This window comes from Melanerpes formicivorus, unplaced genomic scaffold (assembly GCF_026170545.1).
Source record: "Melanerpes formicivorus ecotype bairdi unplaced genomic scaffold, bMelFor1.0.p_v2 SCAF_147, whole genome shotgun sequence".
In the NCBI taxonomy this organism is placed as follows: Eukaryota; Metazoa; Chordata; class Aves; order Piciformes; family Picidae; genus Melanerpes; species Melanerpes formicivorus.
In genome coordinates this window covers 320,146-332,681 of record NW_027142499.1, presented here as the reverse complement: position 1 = coordinate 332,681, position 12,536 = coordinate 320,146, and the positions used below count along the sequence as shown (strand labels likewise).

The following is a 12,536-nucleotide window of genomic DNA, read 5'->3' as shown; positions in this document are numbered from 1 at the left end:
CTGAGGTCAAGCCTCTGCAGGTTCGCTTGCCAAAGGGCTCTCCTGGTAAGCACATCTGTTCCTTTGGGGTCTCATGAAGGGATCCCCAAAGAAAGGCATCCTAAACAAGTCCATTTAAAATAGAAAGCCTTGCTAATGGGCTGCTGGTGGTGGTGGAGGGGGGATTTTGGCACCAGGCATGCTGAGAGAAGAGCCCTGCTTGCTCCCGTAAGTAGCACCAGCAATGAGTTATGCAGCAGAGCACTCCTAGGGGAGGGGAGGCAGGAGTGGGGCAAGCAATAAACTAATAAATAGATAAAAAGAGAAAGGGAAAATGAGCATGGTAAGGAACGAGTGCAAACAGGATCACGGAGCAGAGCCTGCCAGGACCATCCCCAGGCTGAGCCCATGCCAGCAGCAGGGCTGGTGCCAGGGAGCCATGAGTCATGGGCACGACTTGCAGCCCTGTGAGCTGGGATGGCCACGCTTGCCTCTGCCCTGCCAGCCCACCAGGGAGGGTGATGGCATGCTTCCATGCCCACTATGGCACACAGAGCTCCCCTGGCCCCCGGGGATGCCAGCATACTGAGGCACCTCACTGGGATGCGGGAAGGGCATGCTGGTGTCTGCAATGGGCTGCAGTGCAAGGCTTTGGAATAGGCAGAGCCATCCACATGGAGGAAAATTAAGGGGGAAAGAGAGAAGCTGCACTGAAGATGTTAACTCAGTTGTGTAAGAGACTGAGTAAATGGAAAGCACCTTTTGCTCCAAGCCTCTAAGTCATTCAACCCCCACCACGTTATCCCTCAGAAGGGTTATTTTTGCAGTAGGGCTGAAGCAGATAAGAGGTGTGCAGTCTCAGGACTTGAAGTCATGACGTCAGCCACCCAATTTTTCTGGCTTTATAGCTGCTGGCTCACCAAAGGGGCTTTGTACTAAACGAAACTCATCTGGAAATAAGGACAAACCCAGGCTGCTAATGGAATCTCACATTTGCAGCTGCATGGGCAGAGTCCGCAGCCCTGTGGGGTGCAGAGAGGCGAAACTATTCCCTAGCTGATTTCCCTCTCTAACAGGTAAAACACCTTCCCTCTTGTGGAGTGGTTGCTGACTGTTGGAGCCACCAGAACCTTCAGCCCCAGTAAGCAGAAACCATGAGTCAGGCTCTGGGGAAAAAAATAATCAGAAGTGCCTTAAATATCCTAAGGCTATTTTAGATACCTTTAGATTTGGCTTATTGCTTTCCAGATAGACTCTGGTCATATTTTGCCTGGGCAGCTAGTGACTTTTTTAAAGGCAAGCTTGAGCTTCTCACCAATCTTTCAAGGGCAAAACGAACCAAAACCCAAAGAAAAGCAGCAAATGTGAGGCCTCTGATACAACCCCCGAGGAGAGACACAGCCCCCACCTCACCGCGCTCCTGCACTTCACTCCTCTTGTTTTCTCTGCTTGAAGTGACCATTTATTCAAACGGAAAAAGCAGCTTTGTTCTAAGGGGCTAGGAGAAAAAGTGTCCTAATAACCGGCATAAAGGAGTCAAAGCACTTTGCATTGATCCAGCTCCTTCTGCAGGGCCCACTCCAAAGCCCCATTGATGTCAGCAAAGTCTTTTCTCTGACTTCAATGAGCTGCGGATCACAGCTCAGATTTATAAAGGCATTTAGGTTCCTAATGATGTAAGTAGTTGCCTAGAGGTGTTAGGGGCCTAACCTGCTTATAGCCTTTTGTAAATCACACCAGGCATCCACTTACACATCTCAAGCGCTGAAATACCTGCAACGCTACAGTATCCCGAAGTCACCAAACAGAGGGGGTTGGAATGACGCTCCCTGATGTGAGATGAAGCGATCTGGCCGCGCAGCGGCTGGGGTGGGTACGGGTTGGGGAAATCCACACGTCCAAGACGAAGTTTTTGTTGCTTAGAGAGTCAAAAAAAAAAAAAATAAAGAAAGGAACAACTCACCAAGTTGGGAGAAGATCTAATAGAATAATTCATTACAAATAACATTTGTTATTAATTTGGGCCTGTTTACTATTTGGAAACACATTTTTATTAGGCAGCCAGCTCTGCAGATGGCTGATTATTATTCATTGCAATTTCCTTCCCCATCCTCCCTTCTCTTCCTCTTTTCATTGAATAATTTCTGGATACACCAGCTTTATTTCCAAGGAGGTGAAGTTTTAATTCCTCAGCTAGGGCCACACCAAACAGAAAGGAAAAGGGGGGGGGAGGGGGAAAGGGGTGGGGAGGAAGAAAAAAGATCTGAGTCAAGTGTTTCATGTGCAAGTTTGTTTAAAAATTCTATAATCTATGACAAACATTTCAAATTAAAAGGGCATTCCCACAGGCAATGAAATAATGAAGCCCTTAGAATCAGGCAGCCGAGGCATGAAGCTGATAGCTCTTTCCACATTTTATGTACTCTCCAAGGAGGGGAGCAAATTCGGAGAGCAACAGCGTGTTGTGTTTGTAGATATTTCCTACCGACTGCGGGCCAGAGCCTGCAGTCAGCCTCGGGGTGGTTTGTTCTAGTGGGGGGGGAAGGCTAATTTCAGGTCTCTCGGCGCTGCTATCAGGCCAGCGCTCAGCGCAACTGTTGGCTGGAGCCCTGCAAGTGTATCTTGCGCCCGCGTCGGTGGTTTGACTGCTTGTAAGGGGGGGACTGTTCTGCCGTGTAAAGGTACTTGTGCGTGTTGGGGTGGGTAAAGTCGCTGGGCAAAGCAGGGATTTGTGCAAGCACCTGAGGGATGGGGAGAGGGGTAGTGAAAAAAAATCAGAGTGGGTGGACAGAGAGGTGGACAGAGTGTGGTCAGACGCTGTGGTCTCGTCGCACTGCACACGCTGAATGGAAAAGTCCCGAGGAGCTGCTTGCCAAAGGAGCCTGTCTGCTGACAGTGGGGTGGATTTCCCACTGCGGCTGCAATGGGCAGCTGGAAAAGTCAGTCAGTGTCTGCAGAGAAGCTGTGGAGGATCGACATCTCCTCTCTGCCCCACGGGGCATCCCCGCACCCATCGGGACAGCCTCCGTGGCATCCCCATATCCCTCTACCCTTCGAGCACCCCTCTAGCCCCCGGGATATTCCCCTGGCACAGATTTATGGGCATCATCGCATCACTCTGACCCTCGGACGCTCTTCTGGACACCCTCGACCCCCAGGACACATCCTCACCCCCTGGGACAATCTCTGGGACAGCCCAGCATCCTTCTCCCCACTAATACAACCTCTGAGGCATCGTCGTATCACCGCAACCCCCGGGACATCCTTCGGGGCAGACCTCTATCCTCCAGGACAACCGCCCGGGGCGTCCCCTGGGACAACGTCTGGGGAATCCCCGCATATTTCTGCCTCCCGGGGCACCCCCGCACCTCGCTCCCCTCGAAGGCTCTCGGAAGAGGCATCCCCACGTTCTCCCTTCCCTCCCCTGCCCGCACCCCTGGGCTCCGCCGGGACCGGTCCGGGGGCGGCTCTGCCCCCCGCCCCCGCCGCGCCATTGGCTCGCCCCGCCCGCCCCGCTCCGCCCCGCTCCCGGCGATGTCTCCGCCGAAGTTTGCGGCGGCGGCCGCCGCACGTGGGAGCCCCGCACCGAGCCCCCGGCACCGGCGGGTTCCCGGCATCGCTTCCCGGAGCGGCAGTAGGGGAGGAGGCGACGGCGGTTTCCCCCCCCTTCCCCACCCACCCCCCAAAGGGGGATGCCCCCCTGAAGCACCGCCGCGGCCTGGCCCCCGTGCTGGGGATGCGGCAGTACGCAGCCCCCCGCCACCGCGGAGCGCTGCGCGGAGGGGCCGCGCCGGGGGGCGGCCGCGGAGCATGGCCAAGGAGCCCGGCAGCCGCCTCGGGGTAGCATGGCCGTGAGCGCGGCGGCCCCCCCCGCCGCCGAGCCGCTGCCCCGCAGCATCTTCAAGAAGTTCCTGGTGATGCTCTGCTCCCTCCTCATGTCCCTCTACGTCTTTTACTGCCTGGCCGATCGCTGCCAGACCCTGCCCGGACCCATCATAGCCGCCGGTGCCGCCTCGGAGGAGGAGGAGGGTGGCGGCGGTGGGTACCTGGGGGGCTCGGCCGAATTGCCCCCCTGGCAGGCGGCGGCGGCTCGGCGGAAGCGGCTCCTGCAGCGGCTCAAGCAGCAGCAGCGGCGGCGGCGGCAAGAGGCGGCGCCCGGCGAGGAGATGCCGGCCGGGGGCGGTGGGAACCGGGCCGGCGGCTCGGGCGGGGGTGGCACTGCCGGGACCCTGACGCTGCTGCTGGGAGAGGGCACGAAGCGGCTGCCTCAGGCCATCATCATCGGCGTGAAGAAGGGGGGAACGCGGGCGCTGCTGGAGTTCCTGCGGGTACACCCCGACGTCCGAGCCGTCGGTGCCGAGCCCCACTTCTTCGACCGCAACTACGAGCGGGGACTCGCCTGGTACAGGTACGGGACAAGCTGTAGCGGGCGGCGGCGGAGCCGGGGCCGTGGCCGAGCCGGCAGTGCCCCCCGCTGGCCACCGAGCCCCTCCGCCGCCCACCCGCGGATCTCCGACCCCCACACCCTCCTCCCCTCCCCTAAACCCCATGGCTGCTCCTCGAAACCCTGTCCCTGCTCCCCAAACTCCCCCGCCGATCTTTTTCTCATTCCCCAAATCCCCCAGCCCCGCTGCCCTTGTTTCCCGGTTCCTCATCCTCTGTCCCCCATCCCCTCTCTCCACCCGTTCTCCCCTACCTGCTCCCAAATCCCCCAGACCTTTTCTTTCTCCCCGCATCCTCCTCGCTGCCGCCCCATTCCCTAATGCCCCCACCTCCCATCCTCCTTCCTGCTCCCCACCACCACATCCACTAATTTCTTCCCACACCCCCGCTACCCCGTCCCACTGCCCAGAGCAATGCTGAGAACCTCCCAAGGGTAACTCCCTGCACCCTGGGCTGCTGCTTGTGGGGAGGGCTGGGGGACAATAGGAAGTGCAGTAGGTGCCCCATAGCCCTGGGCACTGCACGGGGATGCTGAGGCAGAACTAACCCCTCCTGAGGAGCCCAGCCCCCGCTAACATCTTGGTACCCCCTGACTTTTTGGGGAGGGGGCTGCAAAACCCGCGGTTCATCTGAGTTCCCAGCCGAGCTCCCCTCCCCTCCCCCCCATAGCCCGGGGTGCTTTCCTTTGCCGACTACGGTATCGTCACCTCCTGCAGCTCCCAGCCCAGAGATGCAGCTTTTAAAAGCAGCTTTTCTGTGTTCGGTGAGGAGAAAACCCTCCGTTATTTCCCAATTTCCCATGCAAATGTTTCAGCAGCCCTGTAAGGAACAACCCAAAATGTCAGCTCCAGGAGCACAAGCCACGCTCCCACCTTGCCTAAGCAGCAGCGAAAAGGCAGATGAGGTTCTTCTCGTGATTAATTAGTGTCTCATTAAGCCAAAGAAAAGGGAGCCCCTTTAAAACGAGACGGCGGACTCCAAAGGCAAGGGGCAGGATGCTCGTTGGTGATGGTTAGGTGTTTTCCTGGTGTGGTTTAAAGTTACCAGAGGAGCATCTCCTGGCAGGTTTCTGATGGATAGGACTGGTTGGGGTGGGGGTGAAGCTGCTCTCTTTTTCTTTTTGCAGAGTGTGTGTCTAGCTTTGTGGCTTTCTTGAATGAACAAGGGGGAAAAGGAGAGGATTTGGGGTATCCCTGGAGCTTGTTTTCCTTTCCTGTTAATCTCTCTTAGCAGAGAGGGGAGGATGATATTTTTTTGGGGGGGGGAGAGGGGAGCTTAGCTTGCAGCGGCAGGATGGCAATGTGGAGTAGGATAGTACTGACAGTCCGAGTGTTTGTGTGGAAGTCCTAACACGTGGAAGCAATGAGCTTCCTTCTGCATCTGCCGGTGGCAGAAGCGCTCTGGGTTGGTTGCTTTTTGGCTTTCTGCTTTTTATTTTTTTTGCAGGCAGCAGAGTGTGGGTTCTCCAAGCAGAAAGATTTCCTTTCGTGTGGGCTGGAGCTGTCTACAGAATGATATTTTTAGTGTGTGCGCTTATCCAATTTCCACATGCTGACCCCCCTCCCCTATCAGAAAGGAAACATTAAAAACGGATCTGAAAAAAAAAAACACCTCAGGAACTTTCATCGAGGCTTGACTTTGAAAAATAAACCGAGGGCCGTGGGGTGGCATCGGCTGGAATAGATGGGTGGCTCTGCAGAGCAGCTCGTTTGTCAGCGATGCTCTCCGAGCTTTGGGGAGCAGATGGTGGTAGGGTAGACCCCGCTGGCTGGAAAGGGTGCCTGAGCGGGGAGCGCAGACCTAGGCAGGGGAGGAGCCAGAGGCGGTCGGAGCCCAGCGCAGCCCTCGGTGGAGGGGATTTAATTACCCAGAGGTTTGGTCGCGATCTTGCAGCTCTCACTCATTCAAGGTGCTCCCTGCGGGCTGTTTGTGTAATCACCGTGTTTTAGCGTTTTGCTACACGGGCTCTGCCATTAATTGCTGCAGTTGGTTTGTTCTGCTGTTTGATGTACTGAATTTCATCTCCTTTTTTTTTTTTTTAACCTATGTCTTTAATTTATTTATTTATTTTATTAGCCCAGTGGAGAGGCTGAGGCACAGAGAATTCTTTGTACGGGATTATTCCTTTGAGACCTCATCTTGCTGCCTTTGCTTGTAGGAGTAATTTTTACTACCACACGGGGTCCCGGCGTGATGGCAGAGCCGTGGTGGCAGCCTGTTGGTAACCAGTTACCAGCTGGTTATAAATACTCATTAAAAAGTGAAAAAAGGAGACCAAAAAGAGAGAGATCTGTCTCTCTCCCTGGGCTTGCTGCAAGTTCTGAGGAGGGTTGAGTGCCGGGGAAACGGCCAGATGTTTGCCAGGGGTTCTGAGTGCTTATCTTTGGCATCAGAGGCTTGGGTTTCACGTGCGTTGCTGTTTCCCAGCAGGCAGACTAAACAGCATCATTTACAAGGTATAAACACTTGGGTTTGCTTTCAGCGCCCACAGGAAGCCCCGGCCAAGGCAACGAGAAGCTGCTGGCTGTTTGCGGCGGCTTGGGCTTGCATCAGCCTTCGTGGCTGGTGGTGGGCAGTGCTGCTATCTATCCCTGGAGCATGGCGTTGGGCTGTCACAAGGATGCCACCCCACAAGTGTGGCAGGGTGGCTGTGGCGTCTTGGGCATGGTGAGGTTTTCCTTCTGGAAACAAAGGAGCAGCTCCAGCGACTGCTGCTTGTTACGGCATGAGCGTGGATCAATGGGGCTGAGCTGCGGCAGCAGCAGCGAGATGGTGCTCCTGAAGCAGCTGCTGAGGTGCTGGTACCTGTGAGGCAGCAGCTTGTGAGGCACGGGCTGGGTAGGCGAAAGCCCTGTCACCTCCTAAGGTGTCCCGAGTGCTCAAACTGCTGTCTGCTCAGTCAGGTGGAATAACCCTGAGGCTCTCGCAGCCCGCCCTGTGCCTGGGTAAAAGGCAGCGGTCCTGCCCGGGGGCTGCTTTCACCAAACCCCACCCGAGTGGGTTAATTTGGTACGGGTGACACCTCCGTGCGTGCTAGTGCGTGGGTTAGGTATCGAGGGAGCTGTGTGCCCAGGGCAGCTTTTGCCGTTCCACGTTTAGGAGCCCTCCCTTTGCACGGGGTCGAAAGGAGGGAGGGGGGCAGCCCACAATACTGGCATTGACTTCCCAGCGCAGGGATCTCAGCTCCAGCCCTGAACAAGGCTATTGAGGCTGCAGAGTTCAATAGCAGGTGAGCAGGGGCTTTAAAAGAGCTCAACTGCCACTCCCCACCCCAAAAAGGGCTGGGGAGAACCCCTCAGGAATAGGAACTAAGCCACTCAAGTGAATAAGGAAAAAAAACCAAACCCTGCAACCTCTGTATTTGTGAGTGATGCTGTGAGCCTGGCTGGTTCCCTCTGATCCTTTGTTAGTCTGGTGCTGATTGAGCTGCCTGTTGGAATGTCATTATACTGTCACTCACCCCAGGAACATTTATTTCATATGTTTTAATCTGCCTGCCGCTGGAGCACCGCTGCCAATGTCACTCGAGCGAAGCCAAGCTAATGTCATTAGATTACACCCCATCCAGGGGAAGATGAAAGATGATTCAAACTTACTCCAGCAGCTTGGGAGTTTAAGTATCGCTCCTCCCAGATGCTTCCAGAGCTGGGGAGTTCTGTCTCCTAATTAATGCCCTCTTGGGATTATTTTTTTCCAAGGCTGCTGTGGTTCCCCCCCCCCCCCCCACCCCTTCCTTTCTTTCTTTCTAATCCAGGCAACCACTGATGTTCCTCTATCAAAGGGAACGTCTCAGTTGTTGAAGCGGTCTGGGGTGGAAGAAAAGGAGGTTTATCTGGGGAGGGGATGAGCTCACAGCAGCTGTTAGCAGCTGCATCCCACCTTTTCCCATCCTCTGCGCCTCACACCGTGGTGAAATCAGAGCCCTGGGGATGGAGGAGCTGGGCTGCTCCTGCAGAGGTGGATGGCCTGGAGGTCCTCAGGGTTTTGTGGTCACCACAATTTCACAGCACAGTCTGGGAACATGAGAATGGGAACATAGGTATGGGGGGTAACAGGGCATGGATGATGCCAGAGGAGACTTCAGCAAAGTGAAAACAATTCATGGAAGGTGGAACAGGACCAAATGGCCATCAGGAAGAAAGACCTCATTACAAACCAACCCTGTGGGTGGGAGATGCTGTGGCAGTAGTTGCCTTAATGCCATCTTCTCCCTTACCTTTCTTCAGCCATCCTTGCAGCTTCTGCAAGGATCTAGTGTGAGGTGTCCCTGCCATGGCAGGGGGGTTGGAACTATATGATCTTTATGGTCCCTTCCAACCCTGACTGATTCTATGATCCTGCAAGGAACATCTGGTCTTAGTGGTGTCCAAAAGGGGATTGGATGTGGCACTTGAAGCCATGATTTAGTGGTCATGAGGTCTTGGGTGACAGGTTGGACTTGATGATCTTTGAGGTCTCTTCCAACCTCACTGATTCTGTGATGCTGTGATTCTGCATGTGCCCAGCTCAGAAAGTGGGTTGTGCTGTTGGCCATGGAGTTTGAGCCACTTTGGGTTTTCTGCTCCTTGCTGAGTGCAGGCCTGGAAGGTCTTGGTTTAACCACACCTGCTCCTCACCCTGGGAACATTTTGTCTCCCAAACACATCTGAATCACTAATAGCAGCAAACTCAGCCTGCAGCAGTTTCTCTGGAAATTGCAGCCTTGGACAAACCAGACGTTGAAGAGGATCAAGGTCCTTGTTTATTTATTAGCTGTGTAATCAGACACCTCCCCACACTGAGCTCCTGGTGCCAGGTGCTCTATAAAAAGGGAACAAAAGATGATCTTGGCCCCAAAGTACAGGTAATTCACTGTAAACAACAGGTGGAGATAGGGTGAGACAGGTACAGAGATGGTGGAGAGGGGTGGTTGGCTGGGCAGTGTGTGCATCCCCTGGTCAAGGATCCATTGGAGATGGAGGATGAGGTGGATTTATGGGTGGTTGAAGGGACCTCTCCTTGCAGGAAAGGGCAATGAGGAGGAGGAACTGGTTGGAAATGCTGATGGGATCAGAAATGGGGTAACTGAATCTGTTATAAAGAGCTAGTAACTGATTCTGGTGCTCCTGTGCTTTGCTGCTGCCTTTGTGCATGATCTGAACTTGGTGTTTCAGTAAAGATGTGAAAGAGTGCGAAGGCTGGCACCCCACTGCTGGGGAGATGTCTTCGTGTGCCTCAGTTTGTCCATCTGTAAGCTGGGAGGGAAGTCACTGTCCCTGTGCTGCACAGCAGGACTGGGATGTGACAGCACAGAGATGAAGTGCTGTGTGGAGTCCCAGCTTGGGCTGTGATGTGGGTTAAATAGAATAAAATAGAATAGAATAAACCAGGTTGGAAAAGACCTTTGAGATCATTGAGTCCAACCTATCACCCAACACCATCTAATCAACTAAACCATGGCACCAAGGGCCTCATCCAGTCCCTTCCTAAACACCTCCAGGGATGGTGACTCCACCACCTCCCAGGGCAGCACGTCCCAATGGCCAAACTCTTTCTGGGAAGAATTTCTTCCTAATATCCAGCTTAAACCTCCCCTGGTGCAGCTTGAGACTGTGTCCTCTTGTTCTGTTGGTGATTGCCTGGTAAAAGAGACCAACCTCCACCTGGCTACAGCGACTTTAAAGAGTCCAAGGAGAATAAGAGGGGAAAATATGTAATTAAAATCTCCAGATCACCTTAACTCTGCACTCTGATGATACCAAGGGTGGTACAATGATGATTGAGGCAAGTTTCTCCCCTTGGAGACCAACAGGTTAAGTATCACTTGGCTTTGTGCCCACTTCAGCCATGCCATGGAGGTTTTCTCCTGAAAAAAGAAACCCTTGACCTCCATTGGCAACCAAACTGGGTGAAATCCATCACCAAAGCTGTTGGCAGAGGTCTTGCAGCCTTGACACAGCTTTGGCTCCTGTCCTCTTGTGGTGGAGTGGAGCTGTGCCTTCTGGTGTGCACACTGGATGGGTGGCACCATCCAGTGATGGCACTGTGCTGACATCCACCGCCCTCATCCCCAGCAAGGTCTAACCACAAAGATCTGGGGCTGGGCTCTTTCCTCACTTACTCCCTAGAGGAACCCCAAAGGGTTATTATGCTTGGTGGGTCTTTCAGGCATTTTGTATCTATACATATCCTGTCAGAGGTTCCTATCCAGGGCTGAGCTCCTGACACTGAGCTCCTGAGGAGACACTAACCCCATTCCCATTAGGAGGCATCAAAAGGAGTACTTGAGATTTTATTGGACTCTTCTCTTGGTGGATCCTGTGGTCTGCACAGGGAGGTACCAGAGATGGGGATGTACCAGAGAGGTTCAGAAGTCCATAGACCCCATCCTCCTCCACCTCAGTACTGCTTCATGCTCCTAGGGCACAGAAACTGTGTCACCTTCTTCATCCACCCTGTGGCTCTGCTTGGGCTGGGGAACTTGGGAACCAGGGCTCAGGAGCTGGGGCTCCCCTGGCCCTGCCCGCTGGTGCTGAGCAATCATGAAAATATGGCCTTGGCTGTCCAAGATCTTGTCAATTACATCCCTTGAGCTGGGTCTTGTGGAAAGCAGCACAAAGCTCCAGCTGCCTGGGGAGAGAGCCCATTTATGGCAAAAGCTGTGACACCCCTTCAGGAGCAGCAGATTCACCCTGCTGAATCCACTCATCCTCCTTTAAGGTCAGATCTTGCACATCATGCCCACCTAGGCATGTAGCCTGCCCTCCTGTCATCGGCTCTGTCAGCTTCAGGGGGGCTCCTGGGAGTGATCAGAATGAGTCTGGGGTCCAGGGCTGTGTTCTGGCCACCCCATCACCACCACTCTCTCTGTTCACCGCAGCCAAGCTAGGATTTCATCCCGACCTTTTGAAGTCTATAATAAGAGCAGCGAGGTCTGGGGAGGGGGAAGGGATCTGGTGCCTTTCCAAAGAGTTCAGAGCAAACAACAAGTGATCAAAAAGCCTGAGAATAAGCTCCCCCTACCCTCAGCCACCCCCCCATCCCCCCCCCCGATGGAGGCATTAAACCTCCTGAGCTGCTAATTATGCTTTTCCCTTGGAGAATATGGAGGTAACCCAAACTGCTTTTGCAGAGGCTGGAGTTGGGGGGGAGCAGGGGTGGCTGTTGGGGCCATAAATCTTTGCAAATTCTCATTAGGTGCAGGTATTCTGGAAGGGAAGTGGATTGAGTTGCAGTTAAACGTTACTGGGAATGGATATTTGGGTCTACAAAGCCCTGTGCGGGTCAGTGGGGCTGTTCACGGACGGCCTGCAGGACTGGGGCCATCCTGAGGGCCGTGGCAGTGTCTCTGCCTGTCTGCTACATAACCCAGCTCCTGGGAAATGCAGTTGTTCATGGGTTGGAGTTAACCACGTTAACCTCCTGAGCCGTGCGGGTCCCCGGGGACACGCGAGCGGGACGGTGCCCGCAGCGAGAATATAAATAGAGTTGCTGGGGGAAGTGAATTATTCTTGGTGTTTCTTTCCTTGGATGATGTGATTCTGCAGGAGGAAATCTTTCAGCAAAAGAAATAGCTGGTTCCTTTCATGCATGGCAAGGCCCATCCTTCTTGCTTCCTGGAAGTGAGGAGATTCATAACGTGCTCTTTCTGTTGCAACACCATCTGTTGCAGAGATATAAAGATCCCTGCTCAAACTCCCCCAGGCTTGAGGCTGCTGCTGCTGGCTATGACTCTGATGGGAGCTAGAGGAGAAACTTCCCATCCCTCCTCCAGGGGAGCTTTGGAAACCTCGTGTGGTTGTTTTCTCTGCTGTGGGGTAGCCATGCCCAAGTATCACATCAGAAGGCCTCACGGGGGCAACTCCAGACCTTCCATGCACAAACCCGTGCAGATCCAGCACAGCATCTTCATCAGGATCCTGCCTCACTCCTGGCTGTGAGCAGGAGATGGAGCAGCATCCCCTGCCCCAGCCAGTGACTGCAAACTGGGGTCACCGAATCATGGGACTGTTTGGGTTAGAACAGACCTTTGAGGTCATCAAATCCATCCACTCACCTGGAGCTCACAACCCCACCACTGCTGCTGAGCCACTGCCATTATGTCCCTAAGCACCACACCCAGGAGGCTTTTCAAT

General features: G+C 54.3%; 1 protein-coding gene across 1 annotated transcript in view; it reads left to right on the top strand.

Moving 5' to 3' along the window:
* The first annotated feature begins 3,618 nt into the window (after positions 1-3,618).
* HS3ST3A1 (heparan sulfate-glucosamine 3-sulfotransferase 3A1) overlaps positions 3,619-12,536 on the top strand; it is a 48,530-nt gene continuing 39,612 nt past the window's right edge. Inside the window, exon 1 of the mRNA XM_068168653.1 lies at positions 3,619-4,387. Within this exon, the coding sequence (XP_068024754.1) occupies positions 3,825-4,387 (563 nt within the window). The 5' untranslated portion in view covers positions 3,619-3,824. The remainder of the gene's footprint in view (positions 4,388-12,536) is intronic.